General features: G+C 44.4%; 1 protein-coding gene across 5 annotated transcripts in view; it reads right to left on the bottom strand.

Moving 5' to 3' along the window:
- MTUS2 (microtubule associated scaffold protein 2) overlaps positions 1 to 24,623 on the bottom strand; it is a 279,879-nt gene that overhangs the window by 10,502 nt on the left and 244,754 nt on the right. For all 5 annotated transcript variants that reach the window (XM_084534381.1, XM_084534383.1, XM_084534382.1 and 2 more), the window contains 2 exons: positions 10,750 to 10,816; positions 3,978 to 4,192 (listed from right to left, as the gene is read on the bottom strand). In XM_084534381.1, the coding sequence (XP_084390507.1) occupies positions 3,978 to 4,192; positions 10,750 to 10,816 (282 nt within the window). The remainder of the gene's footprint in view (positions 1 to 3,977; positions 4,193 to 10,749; positions 10,817 to 24,623) is intronic.

Below are 24,623 nucleotides of genomic sequence, written 5' to 3'. Positions count from 1 at the left end.
TCTGAGAGCTACCCATTGATGACCGGATTTGCTTTTCCAGGTTTTGTAATCGCAGTGGTCTTATTCTCGATACTGAAGGCATTATCTGTGATATCTGGCAATGCAGAGAGTCAAGCTGTTCTACTTTTACAAAGAAACAGCTGTTTATTGCAAAGCCACTCCACTTTAGACAGCTTTTTTTTTGGTCCACTGTTATGTTAAATAATGGTAGACACTCAGCCAAGCACATCTTGACTGGAATAAATTATTTCCCTGCATTTAACCGTCAAACACATGTGTTGGATTACCCAACAGAAGCACCATTTCCAATCAGATTGGAGAAGGCATTCTCTTAGAACGAAAAACAGGCATGAAACATGAGATTTAAAATGAAACAAACTCATTTTCATGATACCATGGGAGACAATTCAGTGGTGGAGTTCACAAAACAAGGTGGGGCTCATCTTGCTGAGCTGTTGCATGGAAGAGCAGGGCAAGGAGTGGTTAGATCACTCAACGGGATGCTGACAGGATATGAACTCTCACTTGACTTCTCCCCAAGCACAACATCCTCATTTAGGATGTCTGCATGCCTCATGAGCCTTGCCACGCTCTTCACCTTGCCCTTGCTTAAGTCTTTTTTCGTGCACTAATTGCTCCTCGGCTCAGCAGCACCCCATAGGAATGATTATGCTCAGCTCTGATGCCCTCAGAAGGTGAAGGGGTCTCCTTTCTCTGCCACCATCCTTGGCAGGTTATTTATCTATAAGGCCAATTAAATAGGTTCCAGTTTTCAAATGGACTCCAGGGATTTTTCTGTCTTCTGTGTGTTTTATGCTCCCATACCAAATGACTCCTTTAATCTTCCAGCGTGACCCCCTGCCTGCAGTTTTTCATAGCAAACAGTCTGCTTGGCACCTGGAAGCAGATCCCTTGCATCTCACTCCAGCTCTGCCACTAACTCACTCTGTAGGCTTGATCAACTCAATGAAACACTGTGTCACAACGTCTCCTGGCTATAGAAAGAAATTTAGCTGGGATTTTTAAGGATTAATAAACTTAAACCAAGAGGTGGCTTTCGTGGGAGAAGTTCAATAGTGAGGGCAACAAGACAGTTTGAGCTGAGCAGCTCGAGTGAGAAACACTGGCCAGCCAGGAGCAGAGATTTATGTTTCCAATTTTGCAAGGAGGACAGAGAAGTATCAGGATGCATTGGCACACCTGGCCAGTGATCAGTACGGAAGGACTCTTGTCCCTCGAGCAGCATTGTGTGTTTTTTGTTATGCTCAGAGCCTGGGGCTTCTCCTCTCCAGAGGGTCAGCTCTGTGAGTGGAGCAGGGGATGAAGAACCACGGATTACAAACCCCCTGGGTCTGCAGCTGTTAGGGATCCTTATTTCTCAGGCAATGTGGTTTGTAGGCTAGCAGAATTCTTCTTAACCTCTTCAAGGGCAGCAAGGCCAAGAAGTGCTGCAGGTGAGCAGCTTTCCAACCAGCCCTGTCAACCTTTCCAACCAGACAGAGGTGTACAGCTGAGTATGAATTAGGAGGAAAAAACTATTAAAACTCATCATGAGATGCTGGAGGAACCATGGGTTGAAAAGACAGAGATAGCAGGGTATCCACAACAGTGGTTTCAAAGCAGTGGAGAGAAATGTTTGCATTATCTCCTGTAATTCTGGGAACAAAGAGTTGTGGAGCTAACCAAAGGACTGGAGGAGGGACAACATTTACCCCTCAGAGGGAAAAATGTGATTCCATTGCTTCAGTGTGGTGATTAATAGGACCAAAATAGATGGGAAGATTAGAAAAATGAGCATACTGATAGACAAGTCCTGCTGTGACTCGTGTAACCCACACTTACAGTGATCAGCCTGAGGGGGAAAAAAAATCACCATCCATCCTTGTGGTCCTGGAGACTGCTGGAGCACTTCAAAGAGGAGCAGAGGCAAAAAATTAACTTGCAGAACAATTTCATTCATAAATGTTAATGCCTCATGAGCCAGGAGGGGCAAGGCTTGCAGCTAGAGCTAGTATCTCTGGAAAGACCAACAGGCACGCTGACACAGTGAAGGGACAAAAAAAAAGATGAATCTTATGGGAACACCACTCCTCCTTCATACCAGAAACTAAAGCAGAAAATTTGAGGGGTTTGCAAGAAAACCATCCTTCATAAACTGAAACGAGAATCAAGAGACGTGGCTCAGCACAGATGCTACACACTTATAAAGAAAGATTTTGAAAACTCTCGTTTAGGGCACAAGGAACTATTTTAAAGCATCTTCTTACACATCTTTAAAAATCAATGCACTAACAGAAAAAGGCAGTTCGTCCAGGACAGAAGAGCCCAGTTACACAAAGCCTTTGTGTTGCAGTCTACAAGCTCTGCAAATCAATAGCAACTAACAGGCACAGCAATTAAAATGGATAAAATCCAGAGAGTGCTTCAGTCTCCCCCACAGAGGAATCAACCCAAATACTTACACAGGAGAAAGAAGAAACACCCTCAGAAAAAGACATTTGCTGGAATCAGCTGTCAAAGATTACAAGTCCATTGATGGCAGAGCAAACAAAGAAGAACCCAGCCAGCATCTTGGGGTGGGAACTCTGAGGAGAGGAGGTTTTGCTGACAGCTCCTTTGTGAGGGAAAGCTACAAAGGAGGCTGTAACACAGCTCTGCTGCACAGAGCCCAGCTGCACGCAGTGCTCCTGTCCCCTCTGCCATCATGGTGGCACCTGGGGCAGCAGGGACACGGGCTGGGATGCTGTGTGTCTGTCTGTGTCTGTCTGTGTGTCTGTCTGTGTGTCTGTGTGACTGTGCTGTGCCCAGCCCTGCTGTACCATTGGCATTAGGCAGTAAATCTAGCACCAGGCAGCCACGGCACCAGTGACATAAAACTGTCATCATCTCGGTTTCTATTTGTGCTCCCATCCCAGGAGTTTTACAGTACATCAAGTACAGGGAGTAAATGGTGTCATCTCCCTTTTTAACAAATGCTTGAGCTTAAAGGCCCTGGGCTGCGGTCTCTGCTGTGCTCCAGATTGATGCTTTCCCCTCCACTGAGCTCAGTGCAGGGTAGCCCCTTCTTCTGGTTCTTGGAGGAGCTTCAGCTACAGCAGCACAGTGGTGCACCAGCCTCTACCTCTTAAACCCACTAAATTAGCTCGGGCACAGGCTCATCTGATGCAGATGGTTTGCTTGCAAGCCCAGAGCAAGGCCTGTTACCATCCTTGGTGGGGGGAACAGCATGGAGCATGCCTGTGCTCTGCGCCTGCTGTCTGCGCTCCTTGGCCATGGACAGGGTGAGAGCAGCAGCCATGGAGACTTGGCTCCAAAATGCACACTGAAGCCACCCTGTGCCCACAGAACGTGTGGACATAAAGCCTTCTCCTAGTAAAAATACAATTAAAGTAGCTGTATGTGGGAGCTTCCTACACATAGGAAGCAAAGCAGGAAGAAATGCTTGGTGTGTACCATCTATGGCATTAGATTTAATATTGGAGTAGAAATTTTGATACCTGGAATGCCTCACCTGCTTGATATTTAGGCTATGTGTTACATGGGTCCCACCACTTCACTATACCACTACCTGTATTTGAAATAACAAGGGGCAGGGCTCTGCTGGCCTTAGCTCTGCGTGTAGCAGACTCTTGTTCAACCATTGGTTTCATATGAATTGACTAAAATAAGTGGAATGGAGAGCAAGTATGTGTGGGAAACAGAGCTAGTCTTAATATTTGTTTTAGCTGTAAAATATACAGAAGCATGGAAAGAAAAGATATGGCAATGTAACATGTTACTGTGTTGAAATACCATTAAAAATACCATTAAAAATACCAATAAGGAGGAAATGCAGACAAGATTGTATGAATAGAACATACTCTTCTAGTCATCAGCTTGGTACCAGTATCTTCGTGTTGAGATTGGCAGTGAATTTCATCACCTGAACTCAGTACTGGCATGGTCTGCTTTTCAACAGCAGACAGGTTGGCACTGACCTGGTGCTGATGCTGGGACTTGACCCGCTCCAGCTGCAGCCTGTGCTGCTCCTGCAGGCTCTCCATCTTGGCGCTGTACTCCTCCCGCAGCCGCTGCTCCAGCACCTGCAGCTCCTCCCGCTGCTGCCAGCGAAGCTTCCTCGCCTCCTCCTCGAAGCGCCTCTCCAGCTCCTCCTTCTCGCTCTGTAGTTTCTTCCATCTTGCTGTGTTGAGGGCTGAGGACACCAGATCATGCAGTCAGTGAGTGGTGGCACCAGCTCTGTGCAGCGCTGAGCACAGTGGTGCACCAGCCATAAACAGGCTCTCACAGATCCGTCTCTGTCTCCCGCAGACCCTTCTCTGCCTCCCTCCCTCCAACACACATACACACAAGCATTTATTTAAACAGAGGCACTGGCAGAGTCCTGCAAAATCCCTTGCAAAGCTGGGATCTGGTTACAAATAATAATGATAATCATAAAAAGCAGGGAACTCCATGGACTTCCATCCCTCTGCAGGGATGTGCTCTCCTGGCCAGCACAATCTTGGATTTGTAATTCAAGTCTCTGGGGCTTCTCCTTTGTCTTGGATGCCAGAAATGTCATGTGAGACAATCACTTGACACAAAGCCTTTCATCTGTGGTACAAGATTTTCCTTATCTCATCCTCTCAAGACATGGCCTAGGCCAAGGGATTGGCCAAGCAGAAAATCCCTAGGTTCTTGGAGCATTTTGTGCACATTATCTGGGGAGTATCATTGGTCACTTGACTGAAAGATGTATCTCATGCATCCCATTTTCCATGTGCTAGAAGTTTCTTATCCCATAGGCCTGTCTCTTATACCAGCTCCATCAAGAACCTCTTAAAACCATTAATGCACACTTGTAAACATTTTTATATTCAAACCGCTATCTTGTGTGCTCCATGGAATCAGAGAGCACCCAGGAAAGGCAATTAGGAAGTGTGAATTTTTTAATCTTGAATGAACCCAGTGACCATGTCTCTAAACTCACAAGAGTGTCTATAACTTGTTTCAGGAGGTGCAACTCCAACAGTTCCATCGTGCCAGGCATGTTCAGTCTGTTTCCCCATTTTTTCCCTCCCCTGTATCGTTCTCTGAGTCCCAGGATAGCAGTCCTACAGAGTGCTCCTCAGCTTCTTACTTTGCCACTGAATGGTTGTAATCAATTCAGATACAGAAGGCTTGATACCAGTTGAGCAAGGTCAGATGGACTGCATTTAGAGAGCAAGTCTGCTCATTTGCAAAGATCCAACAGGTAAGAAGTGATTAAAATAATAATAACCATAACATTCAGAACAACACTGGGGATAAAGACATGTTTTAAATAGCACTCCTAGACCTATTTTTTTTTTCTTTTTTTTTTCTTTTCTTTCTTTTTTTTTCTGATTTAGACCCATAGCTGGTTTAGCAAAATGTTAAGCTTTCAAATATGCTGTCACCCCCTTTCTATGGCATCAGACTAAGCTTTACTCTGCAATGGCGCAGCCTCACCTCGAGTACTATGTGTAGTTTTGGGCACTGCAGTATAAAAATGGCATAAAACTATTAGAGAGTGTCCAAAGAGGGTTGCAATGGTGATGAAGGGTCCAGAGGGGAGGATGTATGAGGAGCAGCTGAGGTGCCTTGGTTTGCTCAGCCCCGAGCAGAGCAGGCTGAGGGGAGGCCTCATGGCGGCCTGCAGCTCCCTCACGAGGGGAGCGGAGGGGCAGGCGCTGAGCTCTGCTCTCTGGGGACAGCGACAGGACCCGAGGGAACGGCATGGAGCTGGGACAGGGGAGGGTCAGGCTGGGGGTTAGGGAAAGGGTCTGCACCCAGAGGGTGCTCGGGCACTGGGACAGGCTCCCCAGGGCAGTGGTCACAGCACTGAGCCTGCTGGAGGTCAAAGAATGTTTGGACAGCGCTCTCAGACACATGGTTTGGTTTTCGGGTGGTCCTGTGTGGAGCCAGGAGTTGGACTCAATGGTACTCTTAGGTCCATTCCAACTCAGAATATTCTATGATTAAGGTCACTTTTACAGGATAACAACCATTTGTCTAAGTTGCCTACTGCTGCGACCACAGCTCATATTAGTTGTATACATGCAAGCTACTTTGGGCACCCAAGCTAACCATTCCCTTTCCCACACAGCTATTTTTCATCTTGTTTTCAGCTCTGCTTCCCCACTTAGTGGCCGGCAACACTCAAACTTCTTCAGTATGTCTAGACAGATATCACTGATGTGGTCCTGCTCTGATCCTGACATTTTCCGGAGCAATAAAATGGATGCTGTGCCCCTGTCAGGCTCCCCCTACTCCTTACAGAAAGGGAGAGAAGTGAGGCTGAACCACTGAGCTTAGCACAGCAGCAATGGTATGTAGAAATCTTTCCCACCTGCCTCATACCTGAACTGGAACAGCTGTAATGTATATAGTTATTAGCTGAAACGGCCTGTCCCTTGGCCATTTGGATTTTAGCTGTACACCCTCTCTCTTTCTTTTGCGTTAGCAGTTTTCCTTGGTGTGCAAAGCTACCATGGAGCTGGAGGACAAAGGGTAAAGCTTGCAGTTCTGGATTCAGAATAATTGAAACTTACTCAGGCTTTAAATTGGAGCTGTAATGAAACCTGTCTCTCTGCAGCCTCTCTAATGAGATTACCCAGTGCACAGGGAGGGCAGGCAATGAAGTGGCATGTTCCAACCAAAAGAAAGTCAATCTGAAACGCTTTCCAGAACCTGAAACGCTTTGCGTAACCTGAAACACAAAAGTGTTCACGCCTTGCAAATCAAACCCTGATGTAGAAGCAAAACAGAAGAGCAAAGTGGGAAAAGTGTGTTGGTGTGTCATTTACCCCAAAATGCTAACGGAGACAGGTAATGAGGCAAAATCCCAGGAAATTTGCCCGATGCTGTGTATAAAATACCTTTAACCATAAGGAATGTTCCCTACCACTGTCTCCCAGATCTAGACCTTGTGCATGAGGTGGAAAGACTGAACCTTCTTAGACAGGAGATGGTCCCCTGGGTCTGCTGGGACAGGAGGAGAAGAGGGAGACACTCATGCAGACAAACACAAGGTCTGTGCCTCTCTTATCTGTCTTGGGAGCAGATAATGGCATGGGAGAGCCTGCCATGCCGGAGCCAGCTTTTAATCAGACTGAATCAAACTGAGGCCTGAACAGAAGTTCTTCTAATTTTGCTGGAAAATGGTGAATTTTGCTTTCAGACATCTGGATACGGATACTGTAAAACTGAGTTCCTTTCATGGAAGAAAAAAATCAGTAAGAAAAGTTGTATCTATTCAATACCAGCGTGGAAGAAAAGGCACAAGACAAGCAGGATGCAACTGCTATCAGCTGCTGTTGAGAAGAGTTAACAGCCTGGTTTTCTTTTTCCTTCTCTGTAGGTATTTCAATTGCTGCTTACACGCTGGAAATGACTCTAACAGAAAATGGCATTTCCCAGGATTGCAGCCGTGCTGGGTTACACGAGAGCAGCTGCCATTGCCTCCCTGCTCCCTGAGCTGGTCGTTTCCCTGCCTCATTACACTGCACAACAGATGAGCAAAACCCATTTCAGGCCAGGCTGGGAAGGTGAGGGAAAGGGAGATGTCACTAATGGACTGATCCTCCTGCACAAAGCCTGCCTGAGCTGCAGCCCAGCCTCTTTGCCTTCCACAGGGTAAGCCCCATGGGAACTGGGGGGCTGATGTCATGTGTACCGGGACCGGCTACTTCTGACATGAGAAATGGGCTCTTCATCCGAAAGTGATAGCAAACCATGCAGGCTGTATTCTTACTTCTGACCCTTAGCCACAGGGTCACAACAAATCACAGAGCCCTCGCTCAGGCTGTCTCTTCTGATCAGGAGGCACATCCAGAGGGAGCTGGTGCACAGGCTTTCAAACTCTTGCAGATTCAGAGAGTACAGGTTTTAAACTCAGCGTCTGATTGTCTTCCATTCATCCGGGCATTTATGCATCTCCAGACCTTTCTCCACTCACTTCACATGTCATTTGTCTGACAGCAAAGGAACACGTAATTCTGGCATTTAATTTCCATTAGTTTGAGGGGAAACAGAAGGTGTTCAAAACCTCTTTATTCCAGGAGTCTCAGTGCTGCAGCTGAAAAGTACTTATAATTTATAAAGATGGGCATCTAGAGTATAGAACAATTGCTTGTAGTGTTTTTCTAGCCTTGTTATTTCTAGCAAAATACGTGAGGAAATCTTATTGCATAAAATAACAAGTCCCTCAGTGTTTATATAGCTGTAGACGCACACATTCCTCCCTGGGCTGAGAAGGGAGGAGCACTTTCTTATTTCACTGCATGTTGGTTTCAGATGAGGTGTGTTACTTTACAGCTGTGTTAGAGGTAAAGGTGGATGATGTTATCTGAACCTAAATACCTTGCCTGGGTCCAGAAGGGTACAGGTCTCTATAGGCTGTGTTTTACACATGTGGATGTCTGAGATTCCTTGGGGTGTCTCAAACAGCACTGGTCACCCATATATGACCTCAGCGTCTGACGCCTAAAATGGGCTTTGACACTTAGCTCATATGCAAATGTTTGAAATTAGGTGAATAATTGTGATTAGAGAGACACTCCTGGACATTAACCTGACAGAGATGGATCACTCTCAGTTCTTCTCTCTTCATTAACTTTATGGGGAACCTTGAGGACCAACTTACAGCACACATCCAACTTTGCCCTATCTGAAGTCAGGTGAGATGGATCCTCATACACAAGCTCCATCACTATTATTACTTAAGCAGTGATTTTATCTACCAAACAAAATTTCTTTAAAAATGCACTCTGATTTTTCTGAACAGTGGATTATATCTCATGGTTTCATTGCTTTGTGCACCGGAATCCTGCAATCAGTTTCTGTTGAAGCCATGAGACACTATGTGCTTTCAAGACAAGGCACATTCAGCCCTTAAATAATATTTCTTAATTAGAGCTATTGTCTAAACAACTAAACATTGGACCAACCACCAGTGCCAACCCTGTCTAGTCAAGCCTAATTTTACTGATTCATCCAGACATTTACATCTGTGAATCTTACATGGTGAACATACACATGAGAAATCCGGAATTTCTGACCAACGCCCTTGCTGTTCATCTGGGCTGATTAACTTTAAATGAACGAGAGACTGCTTATCAAAGTGACTGAGACAAGTCAGAACCACAACTTCATTGCAGTGAAAATAACCAATTAAAACTACCCAAAAAAGACCTGAGAACTTTTCAACAAGTATTCTGAAAAATAGAAGAAAAGGTAAAACTATGATACCACAATGCTGCCTCAAACCTCCCCTGGACTGAATCTGTACAAGGTTTCTGTTTGCTTAAAACATGTACTCCCCCATTGCATGTTACAAAGACAGGCTGAGGGTGTTGGGGTTGTTCAGCCTGGAGAAAAGAAGGCTTTGGGGAGACCTTACAGTGGCCTTCCAGTACCTAAAGGGGGCTGCAGGAAAGCTGGGGAGGGACTCTTCGTCAGGGAGTGGAGTGGTGGGACAAAGAGGAATGGTTTTAAACTAAAAGGGGGTAAGTTTAGGTTAGATATTAGGAGGAGATTCTTTACTCTGAGGGTGGTGAGGCCCTGGTACAGGCTGCCCAGAGAAGCTGTGGATGCCCCATCCCTGGAGGTGCTCAAGGCCAGGCTGGATGGGGCTTTGGGCAACCTGGTGTGGTGGGAGGTGTCCCTGCCCATGGCAGGGGGTTGGAGCTGGGTGGGCTTTATGGTCCCTTCCAACCCAAACTATCCTCTGATTCTATGAATTCCATGATTCCTTTTATCTGTACATCTTGTGTCTCAGGGTTGTATGGAGATGAGTACCTCTGATGGCTCACCAGCTATCCTGCTCATCTCTGCTCAACATCTCACTGTCTCCTGGAGTGGTGGTTTGGTCAGGACGAGGTGGACTCAGACGGCTCCTCTCCAGCACACATCCCCACAGGACCAGTGAGGAAGCCCATACATATCTCCACAGTATAAGCTGTGGAGCATCAGAAAAGGGCTGTGCCCAGCTCTTCTGCGGTGGCTTGTCATGGGCAAAGCGAAGGCAAAGCATAGCCCTGCCTGCCAGGAAGGATTTACAGCCATGTCCCCCCTGCATGGAGCTGGCCTGAACCACTCTGTGCTAGTCAAGCCAGCCTCCTGCCACACGACACAATCCCTGCTCAGTGCCTGACCCAGCACCTGGGTCTCACAGGCAGGGAAACCTGAGAGGTCCTGCTCAGAGATATAGCAGTGGTTGCACCATGTGTTGGTATTTGAGGTGTCCCCTGCCCTGCCCATCGTCCCTCCAGGTGTACTGCCTCCTCTCCATTTGCCGTGGGGTAGATGACCCCAACATCTTACCTGTTCTTGGGAGATTTCAGCCAAAAACAACTCATTTTTTTTTTGGCTGAACCCAGCACAATAGCTCACCTCCTCTTCCAAGAGTTGTGATGTCTTTACCCTATCTCTGCTACCTCTGTCTCTCCTGCCTTGATCAGAAACCAAACAGAAATGTGGCACATGTGGAGACACAGGGAATACACACACTGAATGTGACACATTGCATTTGCTGTCTTTCAACACGCCAGAGGCTTCAGAGATTTTAATACTCAAATTTTGAGCTTGCTGTCCTTTGGTTTGTAACTGGACTACGAAACACATGAACACAAGCGGTGCATCCCCAGTCACAGTGCGCAGCGGTCCCAAGCTCCCCCTTCTCATCACGCTGTGTTTTCTCACTTTTATTGTTACTTATGCTTTTATTGTTACTTGGCTTGTGCTACTTACCAACTTCATCCCTGATCTTTGCAATCTCCACTCCTAAATTGTTTATTTTCACAAGGGCATTTTCTTTCTGTTTAAGGAAGAAAAGAGAGAAAAATATATATAGTCCCCAGGTATACCCCAGGTAAGCACTTTCACATGTTCATTCAGCAAAGCAGATTAGATCGATTCCTCACATTTCTTCTGAGGTGGCAGGGTGGGTAGGGGGGATTAAAATGAACTCATCCATTTTTTAAATCAAGCTTAGGAGCCGCCACTCATTAGCCACAAATACCTTTGTTCTGGACAAATACACGAGCTCACGTGTACACGACAGCACAGAATACACTAATTACTATTATGTGTCTAAAAAGACATTTGCATTCATTCAGTCTGTGAACCATTCACGGTTGGACTGCGTGTACAAGATGGTATTAGTAGCTCTATTAGATCTTCCATCTACTTGTGCCTGTATTTACCATAGCAATACAATAACATGGAAATATGCTCATGCAGTTGAATTTGCAGAGCAGATTATGGTGCTTACACCATTCAAGACATGCTGGGCATGCCCTACACATATGGACACCACTAATGGCCTGATGCTCATGCCTGTTTCCACATTTACTTCTGGTATTTTATTGTCTAGAAAGGACAGGAGCTCCTTCCCTTGACCCATCTCAAAAGAGATCTGAATACTTAACAAATTAAAACATGAGCTGGACAAAGGAAAGATAAAACATAATTACATTAACAATGCTAAGGTTTTATTACCAACATGCAAGGACTTTGGCAGTAGATATCTCAGGAGTTCTGTGCAAACTGACAAAGAAAAGCCTCAGGAAAATCTATAGGAGTTTAGTTTAATGCAGTAAATCCCAGCTTACTGATCCAAGAGTAAAGGCACTTGAAGTCAGAAAGTATCCTGACTCCTCTTAGGAAGAAGACAAAGGAAACCATCCTGCTGGCCATGTCCCTGGCAATTAGGAAAACTAGATCAGGCTGCTATAAACATGTCCCAGGTTAGAAAAGACTGAGAATCTTTAAAGGGCATCACAGAAAAATCACATTCAAGAGACAAGGCAGTGTAGTAGCAAATGGAATTAAATCGACTCCTAGGAAGTAAATCTTTCAGTAATAAGCAAACAAGACCAATAATAATCTAATGAAAGTGAGAAAAAAAGTTTTAAGAGCCTAATGTTTCTCTTTATTTTTCCTGCATTTAACTTTAATGCTGTTAAAAGAAACACAGAACTGCTTTGGTTTTGGTAATACCAGGAAATTGTAATCTGGAATTCAAGGTAATCCCTTACACAGTGTCCTTTTTGGGATGATTTCTGCCAGTTCCAAGGACCTCAACTCTCCAGAAAATTTTGCTGTAAACCAAACAATCAGCAGAGCTGACCAGAGAGTCCTGGGTGCCCGAGGAGCACTTGGCTACGTGGATGTCTTTCTTACTCAGGTATGAGAAGAAGCCAGACGAGCAGCGCTGGGCTTCTCCAAGCAGCTCCATACACTGCTGACTAATGCACAGGGCATCGTGTGCCAGGACTGCAGATTCTCCAGACTGCATTAGGCTCAGAATAAAATGCAGTGGTTTTTATTATTTATTTATTTATTCCTGTAGTAAAAAAAAAAAAAAAAGCCACAAAGAAATAAAAAGATCCAGCTAAAAATAGCCTGGTATGTTAAAAATCGTAGCCCCTCGCACAGACTCCTAAAACAGCAGTCTTGCAGAGATAATGTTTCCCCTTTTGGAGAATATCACTGCATCTGCCCATGCGGTCTGGTTAGCTCACTGAAGTCATTTTAGGAAGTGTTCTTGACAGACTGCCAGGACGGGTGCCCTTGAAGGCATGTGCACGGGGATGTACTGCATACAGGACTCGCAGATGGGAAGCATCCACTCAGGTTACCAGCTCCCAGAATTTAAAACAGTTTAGGGCAAGGGAGCCCCGAATAAATCATTGCCAGCACCTACAGATGAGCAGAACTCAATGGGATTGCTATTATTGTATTTACATGGAGAAAACAAAAAGTAAGCTAAAAACAAAACAAACAAAAACAAAACAAACAAAAAAACACATCCTAGTTAAAAAAGTTGTTAAAATTCTGCTCCCACATAAGAAATGCTACAGACTCCTTTTTTATATTATCTTAGATAAGGTTTGTCCTACCATTGACGATGCTCTCCAGAGAGTGGAGAGTCACCATGGTGCCAGCTTTAAGATGCTGTCCCATAACTCATCCTCAAGCATGGACAGAACCCCACTGGGACAGATGCTTGGGCTGTCCCTGGTGCTATCTCGAGAGGCAAGGTGTAGTTTTGGCTAATCTTTGTATCAGCCTCGTGGTTTCCTGGATGTACACTTACAAATCCTTGACATTTTCTGGTATTATAACCTGCTTTGTCACTGCAAAGTGATCGGTTTGTACCACACGTGTTCCTGGGACCAGTGTCAACGCAATGCTAATAGGAAATGAAAAAGCCTCTCCTTGTTATCATCAGTGGGACTCTGCACAGTGCCCCAGTACAGCCAGGGAACTGGGAATGCCAGTGCTTAGGAAACCAAATGTTACAGTAGAGCAAAATGGGATCTGATGTGAAAAGGAAAAGCTATCAGGTCCAATGCAGAGATTCACAGGGGTCCGCTGTCAAAACATTAAATCAATTAGGAAATTCACGAGCACGCAAGGTAAAGTCTGACAAAACAAATGTGCAAGAAACAAAATTAACAGGCTATCCCATTCAATTAATCAATCTTCACTAATATCTCTCCCAAGAGAGTATTTGAAAGAGAAGGCAGAAAAGGTAGGACCCTTTCTGTCCTCCCATGAGCTTTGTGCCTAACAGGCTCGGCATCTCTTCGGAGCTCCAAAGTAGGAGCAGAGCCACTCAGAGCGACTGAGGACCAAATCCAACTTAGGTTTAAAACGTCTCAGCTACCACTCTACTGACACAGCTGTTTCCAATGGCTGAAAAGGCCACAGACACTCTCAGAAGTTTGTGCAAATATTAATTTTTTTCACTGCAGCAGTTAAATGGCAGGCAAGAAAATATTGACGTGATCTGACTCAGGATTTTTTTCCCTAAAAATGTGAAAGACTGATTTTTGCACAAAGCAAAATGCTGCTTTTATTTTTGGGGTACTTTTAATGAATGATGGATTTAATTATTGCTTGGAAGACCTATGAGAAAGGTCTTCCATTGGCTGCATCCCAAGAAATGACTCTGACACTGAAATACTTTTCATAAAATAAAATCACGCTCATGATGGAGATGAAGAAAAACTTATTCCTCATATTTCACTCTATAACACAACGGTTAAGTCTTGTGTCTGGAATATGTCCCAGCTCCTCAGCCAGCAAGAAAAATAGAACAGAACAGGTAGAATGGTGTGTTTGCTCTGTGCTTAAACTAATGCTTGGTTGAATAAAAGCCTCAGTAACAACTCTTTTTCCTATCATAAGCTTTAAAGCATACAGACCTCCCAATATTTCTCCTGTGAAAGACTCAGCAATGGACTACATTTCAGCAAATAAAACAGGCACTGAAAGTGGTGCTTGTGTGTTCTTGATTCAATTCAAAACTCCCTGGGGACAGACTGAGCTAGGACTTCCATTGGTGCAGCATCCAAGCTGCTCCAGGAAAACTGGCAGGTAGGCAGGGAGGAGGAATTTGTCCAATTAAGTGACAGTGGCCATAATTTAGCAGCGTAATTCAGAAGAAAACATGCAGGATTTAGGGATAGTTGAGGGAACTGGGACGATCATTTTGTAAAGGATGCCTGAGGATGTGCAAGGTGCTGGTGCTGTCCCAATAGAGTTAAAAGGAAAGTAGCGAGGAACCCTTTAGTTGCATGGAGCCCCAACAACAGCTAGACAGGAGGACATCAGGAGATATTAAGGAGACATCAGCAAGGTCGAGGTTTTGCTTTGGACCAGGGATAACTGTGGGATAGGAAAGCAGAGCTGAGCTTTGCCTTTGAGTTTCCCCTGAAAACTGCCCGAGAGATACTAATTCATTAGAAATGCTAATTAATTAAACCTCCACATACTTTTTAACAATAGGTAAGCAATAGTAGGTCTATTTCACAAATGGCACAGATTAGGCTGGGAGGATCAGAGGATTGCCCCGACCCAGGTAGGAAGTTGACCTGCTGCTAGGAAGTTTGCACAGTAGCTTGGGGTTACATCTCCAAATCAACACACTTCTCCTCCCTGCTAATTAACACACTTGCAGTGTGCTATATTGTAGGTCCAAATATATGCACAGTATGTCCACAAACATTTCCTACTTCCCTACAGTGACACCTAGAAAATGAACTGCATGCAGATGCTCTCTGGCACTTGTTATTAAAACTGCTCCTTCAGAATGACTTTTGTGTATCCAGCACTTTCAAAATATTAAAAAAAAAAAAAAAGGCTGACCTGTAGGTGTTGCTTAGTCACTGCTGTGCTTTATTTAGAGTTCCCTGGGGACAGGCCGTATATTATCAATGGGAAGAAAAGCATATACATTGGGAATTCTCTTGTATCAATAAATATCTCAGATGATACTTGTAGCAGCAATAACTGGCTCACATTGAGGCTGATGTTCACTCTGATCTGCTGCCTTCCTTCCAAAAAAGGTGCTGTTTCAATCATGCAAGGTATCGGGTAATCTTCCCCCATAATTTACTTTCGTTAAACCTTACAGGCGGAGCTGATCACCTCCATATCCCCCAGTGACTGTACTCTAACAAGTTTTATATTAAGCCATACCTTTTCCCTAACCTGGTTAACAGCATATCCCAAGCTAAACACGTTAGGTAAGCAGGAGACAATGTCAGCCTTTAATTAGACTGCGTATGTGAATACTTTCAAAAGCCAAACTCTAAGGAAATATACTGCACCGGGATGTGTTTCTGCCATAATATTTTCTATTAAGCAAATTAAATGCATATGCTCATTCTCTCCGTCTTCTGTTGGCACTTAAAAGCCAGGCAAATGCCCAGAAAAATCGCCTGAAAGCTGTGTGCTGGCGTTGTGCTCCCGCACAGGCTGCTCTCCTGCTACCTGTAGCTATGCCCTTACCTCCGTGCTGACGTTTGCTACCCGACCCGTTTGATGCCTGGGAATTTGCTTGGTTTAGCCTCATAAATAAGAAACGGAGTACGAAAACATGCACTTTCCCCCCCCTTTTCACTTCTAGATGGGATTTCCAACACGCCAGAAAGGAGGAGCAGCAGAGAGGTAAACCAGAGGCTTCAAACTCAAACTCGGCAAGTTTCTTTCCTCACTCGTGCTCCACAGGGTTATGAAAACCGGCCGAAAAGCCCCCCAAAACAAAAACCCAACCGGCAGGACCCATCCTCACCCAACCCTCCTCTCTGCGCCATCCCCCTCAAGTCTCCCCCGGGAACGGGGGGCCAGGCGCTGCCCCCAAACCCCGCAGCCCCCTTTAGGGCGAGCATCGCCCCCTCCCCACCGACCCCTCAAGGGGAAGAAGAGGACACGGTTACCGTCCCGTCCTGGCCCCGGGAGCAGGGAAAGCCGGCGGAGCAGCAGTGGCCCATGGCGACAGGAGCCGTCCCCCGGCTTGGGGGCGATGCTCCGGCTTTGGGGGCGCCCCGGGAGCGCTGCGGGGCCCGCGGGCAGGGCCGGGGGAGGCGATTTGGGGAAGATCGGGCAAGTTGGCAGCGCTGCGGTCCGACGGGGAGCCCGGGCTCCCGGCGAAAGGCGGGTCTTCCTCATGCCGATCTCCCTCCTGCTCCGCACCCCAGCCAGACGCCCCCGGGGCTCGGCGCATCCCGCCCGGCTCTGCCTCCGCCGCCCGCGGCTCGCCGAGCTCCGTGTCCGTCCCCTGCGACCCCATATCCCCACCCCACACCCGCCCCCGAAGCAAGGACTCGTCCCTCAGGCGCTGATTTAAATCCCGAGGACGGCCGCTGCCCGCCGGAGCTCTGCGGCGCTGCCGGGGACTGCAAGAGCACGGCACAGCCCTCTGCAATGAGCGCGGCGAGTTTTGTAACGCTCAGGGGCTTATTTATTTATTTATTTATTTATTTATTTGATTTATTTACTTATCTATCTACTTATTTCCTCCCCCAGGGAAAACGTGGATATTCGCGATCGGTTGCATAAGCGGGATAGAAACACTGAGGCTGGGCAGCGATGCCCTGGAGCGTGTCCAGAGCAGGGCTACGGGGCTGGTGGGGGGCCTGGAGCACAAGTCCCATGAGGAGTGGCTGAGGGAGCTGGGGGTGTTTGGTCTGGGGAAGAGGAGGCTCAGGGGAAACCTTATTGCTCTCTGCAGGTACCTGAAAGGAAGGTGTGGGGAGCTGGGGGTTGGCCTCTGCTCACAGATAAACAGTGATAAGACTAGAGGGAATGGCCTCAAGCTGTGCCAGGGGAGGTTCAGGTTGGCAATGAGGAGACATTTCTGCTCAGAAAGAGCAGTCAGGCACTGGGACGGGTTGCCCAGGGAGGTGGTGGAGTCACTGTCCCTGGGGTGTTCAAGGAGAGGTTGGACATGGTGCTTGGGGACATGGGTTAGTGGTGACATTGGTGGTAGGGGAATGGTTGGGCAAGATGATCCTGGAGGTCTTGTCCAACCTTAATGATCCTATGATTCAGAGAATGAAGCAGCTCTGCCTTCTTATGGGAAGGCTGCAACGCTACCATGACTCACATCATTGCCTCGCTGGGTGGGCATTTTTTACTTAATTTTCTTTCTACTGTGACTGGTGATACATGAAGTGATCAGGAAAATAGTAGGAACTAATAGCAAGAATGTCCAGTGAAACCTTGCATTAAATCACATTTAAGTGCTCAGGTAACTTCCCAGTTTGCTTTAGTTTCTCATTCCTGCTTTTCCTTGGCTTAGCCAGGGCTTTAAATGAAGTTTCAGAACATCATGGAAAAGTAAATGTGAAAAATAAATTTTAAAACTCACTCAATGTCCAAGACCTAATTTTTCTTTACAACACATGGAAATTAATTTGACTGGCTACTGAACAGCTACAGAGTAGAGGTAAAAAGAGACTTTCCATAGAGTGAAATCATTTCATCCTCACTGTAGGAACATTTTTTTTTTTATTATTTTTTTTTCCATGTCTGTGATTTGGATCTTTTTCAGTCTAAATCCCGACTGGAAGCCATTTAACTACCACAGCAAAATAATAGTATGTATCTGTCAAGGGGAGAGTCAAAACACCATGCTTGTCAAGCTGGATGATATTTAGGGTGAGGGTAACGGACACAAGAAGAAAAATAAAACACCATGAAGTCCAAGGTCATAATATTAGGCAAAATTAACAGGAATTTTGAATGGAAGATGGAGACTTATCAGCTGGAAATAACAGCAAAAGGAAAGGACTGTGCTGCTTATTCAGTCATAGGATGACTGCGAACTATGTCTATGATACAGCTCTTAATAAAGAGAATATAAGCATAGGCTGTAGGAAAGAGAGAAGAGGGAAGTTTAAATGCTTTATGGAAAGCCCCAGTGAGAGGTCATCTAGGACTAAACACAGCCTTGATCACACAAGTTTTGGGGCTATCACGTCTGACCTGGGAAACATACAGCTTGTACCACGGTGGGGAGCCAAGTACACTATCTGCTTCTGCCTAAGAAAACAGTGCTAAAGCTTAAATACGATCGTTTTCTACAAACACACCATGGAGGTGAACACGAGGAGATGGAGAAGTACTTTAAGGTCAAAGCACATGTACATAAGAATAAAAGGATGTGAACTTGGAAATACAGGTCTTTGAGCTACAAGAGGTTCTGAAGATGTCTTCCTTCAGGTACAGAGGAAAAGATTTTTAATCTAAAATTTATCATTTTAGGGAAGAGATTATTGAACTTGTTTGTCCACAATGGGAAGGGGCTGTATTTGATGACCTAGAACAAGTGAGGAGAGGTCTGTGGATAAGACAGAGACAAACAGGGCCTGGGAAAACCCGGGCTGTTAGTTAAAACCCATCTTACGTATAAGCTATTGCTCTGATTCCTCATTGGAAACAGAAATTGTGGCACTAAGGGACCTGGTTTAGTGACAGGACCTAGTAGGTCAAGCTGATGGTAGGATTTGATGATCTGGAAGGTCTTTTCCAACCTAGATGATTCTATGATTCTATGAAAATTCAGATAAACTCTGCAAAGAGAGGTGTTCCTTGTGATCCATAGAATTAGCAGTGGGGATGTTAAAATTACATTTGACAATATCAAAACAGTAGCACTCAACAAGTTACTTAATGGGATATATTTTACAAGGCAGTGAGTAATCCAACACTTACTGACTTCAGTGGAAACAAAAAATGTAGTTAGCATCTCACAGGGTAAAGCTCCTGGGTAATTAAAGACCAAGGAGGACATCTCCATTTTCTTAAATGGCCCAGGGGAGCTCCTTGGCTATAAATAACCTATTTTAATTGTAAAAAGGTCCCATGTGTATATATATTTTTTTCTACACTAACAGAATCAATGCTTTCCTCTAAAACAGGCATAATACAATTCCTGTTTACTGTTCAACCAATTACAGTATTTTGCAGCTATCCAAATTAAATTGGAAGAGGTAGGGTTTAATTAGCTATTTTTGTATAATTTACTAAGATCCCCAAATGGAGCACATATTCATTTAAATTCCATAATGGTCTTTATATATCAGTCCATAGGCTCTATTAAGTAGAGGATAAGCAATAAATCACTTAATCAGAGTTCTAAATGTTTCCAGTCCCCAATGCCTTAAAATATCATCTCAACAGAGATTTAAATCTGAAGATTAGCTCTTTAGCCCAAGATTAGTTACCAAATGACTACTATAAAAACATCAGTAAAGAGCCTGCTTGTTTTATACCCAACAGAAAATAAACAATGGAAATCCTGTGAGATAATTTATTACTATGAATTTTCTATCCTAGTCAGAAGTAGACCACAATTCCTTCCAAGATCAGGTTCAAATCAATTTATTTTCTTCTTCATTATCCTTTTTTTTTTAATTTATTTTATTTTCTCCATTCACAAACTAATCTGTAGACTTCTTCTAACAATGAGATATTTAACTATAATCAGAAAATTTGAAAGCTGTTACTGTGAGTTCTGTGTTTATGTCTTGTACTTTAAATAATGATAATACATTGCACACATAAATAGTATACATACAATATATTTTTTCCTACTCTCTTTCAACATGTTCTACAGTATATATTCCTTTTTTTTTTTTTTAAATTTAAAAAAAAAAAAAAAAAAAGCATATTTATCAAAAAAATTGATATAATTGGCAAAAGATCAGGTTGAATTCTCCAGTGAGAGCATAGCCAGCTGGATATTACATGTCCCATTCCACCAAGTACTTCAAAGTATACCTTCACCAAGATAAAAGAGGGATGTGAAACTCCCAGGAGTCCAACTGGAGAGTCCAACTTCATGGCCATAGATCTGGCACTCAGGAGGTGGGTTCAGATGATGGGTTGTGACTGAACCTGTCTCTGACATGACACCTTGTTCACATCCACCACTTCCTTCAAAAGAATAGGCTCCCACTCTACCAGCAGACCTTGTCATCATGTTCCGATGTCCCTTGAGCAGCCATGAACGTGGGCAAGGGGCAGTCGGGAATCCTTTTTCCTGTGTTTAAATTAACTAATGATTCAGAGGGTTGGCATAGTACTGCAATGCACACAGGCACATACCTAACGAAGGCTACTTAAAGATATTGTGGAGAATTGACTGTAAACCTACAATGCGTGTACCCTCTAACTTTGTGTATGTATATGTGCCTGTATATATGTACTTATATAAATAGCACAGAACTCTACCATATAGTTATAAATAAATGTGAATGCACCCTTATTTTTCTTTCTTTTTTTTTTTTTTTCTATGAAGTCTATACACATAACAATAAGAGAGCCTACAGAACTTTGCATATGAACAAATTTTATATTTAGTTTTGTGAGTTCTCTGTATTTATTTTCATGCTGAGAAACCCAGCACATATGAGTAAATTCATCCTCCCAGTTCCCATATGTACAAAGCAAATGGGGCTCTCACAGCATTGCCAGGGCGATTTGCCAGCATCATGGAGGGAACTTCTATCACTGGAAGGATTAAACCCCAGGGCTCCCAGTCCCATCCCAATGCCTAAGGATAGTCAACCAGCTTCCTCCATTGCCAAAGGCATCTCTGCCCTACACTCAGCATTCTTCTTGCCAAAAAACACAGCTGAGATTGATGAGGTGTTTGACAGGGACTGGTCTTTGTTACAAGTCTTTACATGTAGAGACAGAACATTAAATAACGTACATAAAAAGTCTGTAGGCAGCCTATAATGATGCGCACCATGGGTGCAAACAGTGACACAAGCAATGAAAATCTTAATTGCAAACATAACTTTCCAAACATGCAGTCACATTAGCACAAAGCCTGTGACACTGTCACAACAGCTCCAGGCAAGCAGGTACACCTTCTCAGTGTTCCTCTAATTAGCAACATGGTTATCTTTATAATTAACATGCACTGCTCATGTTATGGCAGGGGCCAGAGGCTTTAGCTAGAGTCAGACCCTTGTTCTACTGGGCACTGTAATGTAAAGATTCAAATCACTCCAAATTCAGTGGATAGCAAATGGATATGATTCCAAATTCCCTGGAAACCTTAGGGGACAACACAAACAAGGAGCAGAGTGCTGGGGAGAACAAGCAAGGATCTGTGCCTGACCCTTTCCTCACCCTCTTGCCTCTCTACCCTAGGTCCCAGAAGTGGCACTGCAGGATGCCAACATAATGTAGAGGAGGCACACACAAGAAGTGGACAGGAGGTAAAAGCAGTCAGATGTAGCAGCTGTTGGGGAAGCTGAACATTTGGATAATAACTCTGGTCACCAGGCACTTCAAGTTTCAGTTTTAGAGTAATTTTTACTACTGTTGCTATCTCTGTTATGCTTATGGGAGTTTAAGTAACACAGTGAGGCCAAAATATCAAAACTCAAAAGCCAAATTTTCACACCAGATTGCTACTCTACTGACTCCAGTATTTGCTTTTTACTTGCATGTGGCAAGCAAGACCTTAAGATTGTGTAGTGCTGTGTAGAGACAGCATTTCTTTGCTGCTGGTGCTGTGGCAATATTTTTTTTTTCTAAGATGAGAAACATACATAAGCAGCTTTGGGTTCTTAACTTTTAGGACCTGATGGCTCCCTGCTTCATGGAGGTTGGCTGCCCTTCCTAGGAGATACATAGTGCTTTCCCTGGATTTCCACAGTGAAATCCTTAATTCGTTCACTTGGCAAGCACAGTTTGCTGTGAAGATGGAGATTCATGGAGTAAGACAAGAGAACGAAAAACAGAGCAAAAGTATTGAGAAAAATTTCTGTTACATCCACTGCATCTGAAGGGAGATAATGGTAGTAACACTACTATGTGTGTCACTGAGCAGGAGAATCCTTAAGTGAACTGTGTATTATCCATCTTTTATGAAGCACTGAAAATGCCTGCTGAGAAGCATACCACAAGAAATATGTCAAGCAAATATTTAACTTAAGCTGAATAGAAAACAGTCTGAGGACAAGACCTGGAAAAGATAGCACAGAGGACCTCAAGAGAAAGGTTTTTGTTGTTGGTGGTGTTTTTTTTTTTTTTTTTTTTTTTTTTGTTTGTTTGTTTGTTTTTTTTTTCAAGAGGACTGTCAGCTCTGGAAATAGGTTGGTAGGACATCATTAGTGGTTATGGCAGTAAACATAGGAAACTAGGAGAAAGCTGAAGAAGACAACATTTAGAAGTGAGAACCAAGAATACTGAAGACAACACCACAGGGATATGGAGAGAGATAATGGGGAGAGAAGGCTGAGGTGGGGAATCACAGAACCACAGGATGGTTTGGGTTGGAAGGGACCTTAAAGCCCACCCAGCTCCAACCCCCTGCCATGGGCAGGGACACCTCCCACCAGACCCAGAGCCCAAAGCCCCATCCAGCCTGGCCTTGAGCACCTCCAGGGATGGGGCAGCCACAGCTTCTTTTAGTTTAAAGCCATTAACCCTTGTCCTATCACTATACCCCCTGACAAAGAGTCCCTCCCCAGCTATCCTGTAGGCCCCTTTAGGTACTGGAAGGCCACTGTAAGGTCTCCCTGGGGTCTTCTCTTCTGCAGGCCGAACAGCCCCAGCTCCCTCAGCCTGTCTTCACAGGAGAGGTGAAAACCAGAAGCTGAAAAACTGTTTCCCTTGAAAAAGCAAGCAAAGCAGGGATTGAAACAAAAGATGAACAGAGGAAAGAAAAATTATTCTGAAGACTGCACTGCAGAGAAAGGCTGTGCAGCAGGGAAGGGAGACAGGGAACTGGAGACTGCAGGAGTGAGGAGATAAAGAGACAGGTGAAGTTCAGATTCAGATGAACTCATGCATAACTGAGACACCACAACTTCTGTGATGTCTCAGCTGTAGGGGACAAGTCAGGCTATCAGCAACTGCCACCTCCTGGCATTCCCTGCTGTCAGTGCTGAGAGGCGATCATGACACTGACAACGAGCACCTCCAAAGGATGACGTGAGGAGAAGCCTGGCATGGCATTCAGCAGGGGCCAGGGTTTTGTCTAAGGCAGTGCCAGGGACGGGTAGAACAAAGCTATTCCAGTAATGCATTTGAACAGGAGGCTCAGGAGGTTGTCGAGTGGCATGCCATGAATTATCATTCATGACACAGATGAGAGAAAGAAGACCCAGCTCTGCCTATGTGGTTACAGCAGCCTGCTTCTTTTCACATTCTCCTTTCAAACACTGCTAGTTATATACTGTCTGACAGAACATGCAGGTGGGCTTTCTCACAGTTTTTTTTGTATCTACAAGAGAAAAATGGAGTACACTGTCAGAATTGCAGACAACTGAGGAGACTGAGTTTATTTTTCAAGTGTGGGCCACAAGGAACTCAATCTAATTGCTAATGGTATTATCACCATTGTTAATTTTTCTAAGTCTGAAAGCAGGATAATTTGGAAACAGTTTCACCTAGTCTTAAATTCTCTTTCAAAGCCCAGAGTGATACTCTCAATGCACTTCTGTGAGCGCTTGAAACCTTTTAAAAGGAGTGCTGCTGTCAAAGAAGGTGATTCCATCCTCTCCTCCCTTCCCTGCTCACTTTATTTGCTCATTTCCTCCCCTTCCTTCCTTATGGCCACACAGGTGTTTGGTCAGTGAATCTGACTGGGGTTAAAACTAACCAACAAGATAGTGGGAACTTGGGGAGAGAGCCTCCTTAGCACGGGACCTGCTTCTCTGGGCCAAAACCAGTTGTGGAACTGGGCTGGCAGCGTCCCTGCTCTGCTGACATCTTCCCTCTTGGAGGTGTATTATAAATTTTCCATGGTACAGATCTGTTGTTGGTAATACTGTTCACCATGTTGGTCACGTATATAACGCGTTATTATTCCAGGTCGGGTCTGTTATTTCTACTCTTACCTAACTTCAAAAAAACAAAAACAAAAACAACAAAAAAAAAACAACAAAAAACAAACAAAAAAAAAGAAAAAAAAAAAACAAAAACAAAATAAAATAGTGATTTGGGGATTTCTGAACATACGAGCAGTCAGTCATGAATTTCAGCTAGACAATTCAGCTAGAGCTGAAGGTCATGCCAGCTGTCTCTGAAATACCAGTTTCACTTGGACTTTCACTAAGGTTTTACATTTTGTGTGTTACTCAGTGCCATGAGGTTTTAATGATCCTTGGGCAACTTATATGGAAGGAAACATTTTTAATATAGTTTTTCAATTATATGATTACACCAGTGTATATCTGGAAGAACAGAATATTTACTCTAGAATTTAACAAATTAACACAGACTACATGCCCTCTGTTCTCAAGTGAGAGCCCAGCCAGCTGACTCAATTTTTAATTCACTTCTCATTTGAAAAGAATGTGAGG

Source organism: Aythya ferina (assembly GCF_964211825.1).
Source record: "Aythya ferina genome assembly, chromosome: 1".
Lineage (NCBI taxonomy): Eukaryota > Metazoa > Chordata > Aves > Anseriformes > Anatidae > Aythya > Aythya ferina.
This window is presented reverse-complemented; position numbering and strand designations above follow the sequence as displayed.